The sequence below is a fragment of the Vigna radiata genome, unplaced genomic scaffold, assembly GCF_000741045.1.
Source record: "Vigna radiata var. radiata cultivar VC1973A unplaced genomic scaffold, Vradiata_ver6 scaffold_1515, whole genome shotgun sequence".
NCBI lineage: Eukaryota > Viridiplantae > Streptophyta > Magnoliopsida > Fabales > Fabaceae > Vigna > Vigna radiata.
The window spans coordinates 1-1,850 of record NW_014543934.1 but is presented as its reverse complement, the minus strand read 5'-3'; the positions used below and the strand labels follow the sequence as shown (position 1 = coordinate 1,850).

At 43.3% G+C, this 1,850-nt stretch overlaps 1 protein-coding gene across 1 annotated transcript; it reads left to right on the top strand.

The window, feature by feature from the left end:
* On the top strand, positions 1-1,845 carry LOC106755039 (G-type lectin S-receptor-like serine/threonine-protein kinase LECRK3; the record flags this gene model as incomplete). The annotated part of the gene is given in 1 exon segment (XM_014637138.2): positions 1-1,845. A coding segment is annotated over 1 exon segment (1,845 nt), but the record flags the coding sequence as incomplete, so codon positions are not given.
* Between the last annotated feature and the right edge of the window lie 5 nt (positions 1,846-1,850).

Sequence of the window (1,850 nt, the reverse complement as noted above, 5' to 3'; positions counted from 1 at the left end):
GGTCCCGAAGGAGATTCCATATGGGCATCAAACCTGGCAAGTGTTGTCTCCGTAGGTTCTATGCTTGATACTGGCAACTTTGTTCTACTGACTGGCAACTCTGAAAAGGTGTGGCAAAGTTTTGAGCACCCCACTGACACGTTGTTGCCTACCCAATCTCTCCAACCTNAAGGCACGCTAACATCTCGATTAACAGACACTAATTACACGACTGGAAGGTTCCAACTTTATTTTAAGGATGGTAATGTCTTCCTGAGTCCTCTTGCATGGCCTTCTCCACTGCTTTACGACCCTTACTATATGTTGGATGCCTCTGGTGCTGCTTCAACATTACTGTTCAATGAGTCGGGGAATATCTACGTCAACACCACAAATGGGACTACGATCCAACCTCAAGGTTCCCAATGGAATATATTGGATCTCAATCCTGAGGTGAATAATTACTACTACAGAGCAACGCTTGACTTCACTGGAGTTTTCACCCAGTATTATCATCCACGGAACAACACTGCTCAGTCAGGGTGGAGAATCATGAGGTATGTTCCTGACAACGTTTGCAATGCAATAGCTTATNAGTATGGTAGCGGTTCNTGTGGCTATAATAGCTACTGCTCCATGGAAAATCAGAGGCCTACCTGCAAATGCCCTTATGGGTATTCGCTGCTGGATCCAAGTAATCAATTTGGTGGATGCCAACCCAATTTCACCCTTGCTTGTGGAGCTGATGTTCAAACACCGCCAGAAGAACTATATGAAATGCATGCATCTCAAGGTTTTAATTTTCCTGATGGGGATTATGAAAGGATACAACCTTACTCTGAGCAGGAATGCCAGCAGTTTTGCCTGAAGGATTGCATGTGTGCTATGGCCGTTTCAGGAGGTGATACTTGTTGGCTGAAGAGATTTCCCCTAGGTAACGGTAGACAAGAAGCAGTCACAGATCGACATGTTGTCTATATCAAAACAAGAGTTGTTCGCGACTTTTATACAGGTGCAAACGGGGAACCTTCTCCTACGGATTCAAAGATAGAACATGAAGCTAAGCTGTTTCTTTTGGGGCCGCTAATTGGTTCTCTTGTCCTAAACAGTATTCTCTTTGCTACAGTTGCTTTGTTTATTCTCAAAAGGAAAAAAGTGAATAGGGTTTCCAAAGCCGCCCCTAGTCCTTTGGAAACGAATTTGCATTCNTTTACTTATGAAAATTTGAAAAAGGCCACACAGAATTTTCAGGAGGAAATAGGCAGAGGTTCTTATGGCATTGTTTACAAAGGACAAGTAGAAACAGGTTCTTGTCATGTGATTGCNGTGAAGAGATTGGACAGATTGGTAGACGAACGAGAGAAAGAATTTAGGACTGAATTGAGTTCCATCGGTAGAACCTGCCACAAAAATCTGGTCAGGTTAATCGGATTTTGCGACGAGGGAATCAATAGAATATTGGTGTACGAGTTCATGAGCAACGGTAGTCTTGCAGACATCCTGTTTGGGAAGTCCAAGCCCAGATGGAATGTAAGGGTTGGATTTGCATTGGGGATTGCAAGAGGGTTGGTATACTTGCACGAAGAGTGTGAGACTCCCATTATTCATTGTGATATAAAGCCTCAAAATATACTCATAGACGAGTATNTCAATCCAAAGATATCAGATTTCGGGTTGGCGAAGTTGTTGTTGTCTGAGCAAAGTAGAACGACCACAATGATCCGAGGAACACGAGGATACGTGGCTCCTGAATGGTTTAAGAATGTTGCTGTGACGGTTAAAGTGGATGTTTACAGCTTTGGGGTAATGCTGTTGGAAATAATTTGCAGCAGAAGAAGTGTGTTAATGATGGAGGCTGGGGAAGAAGAGAA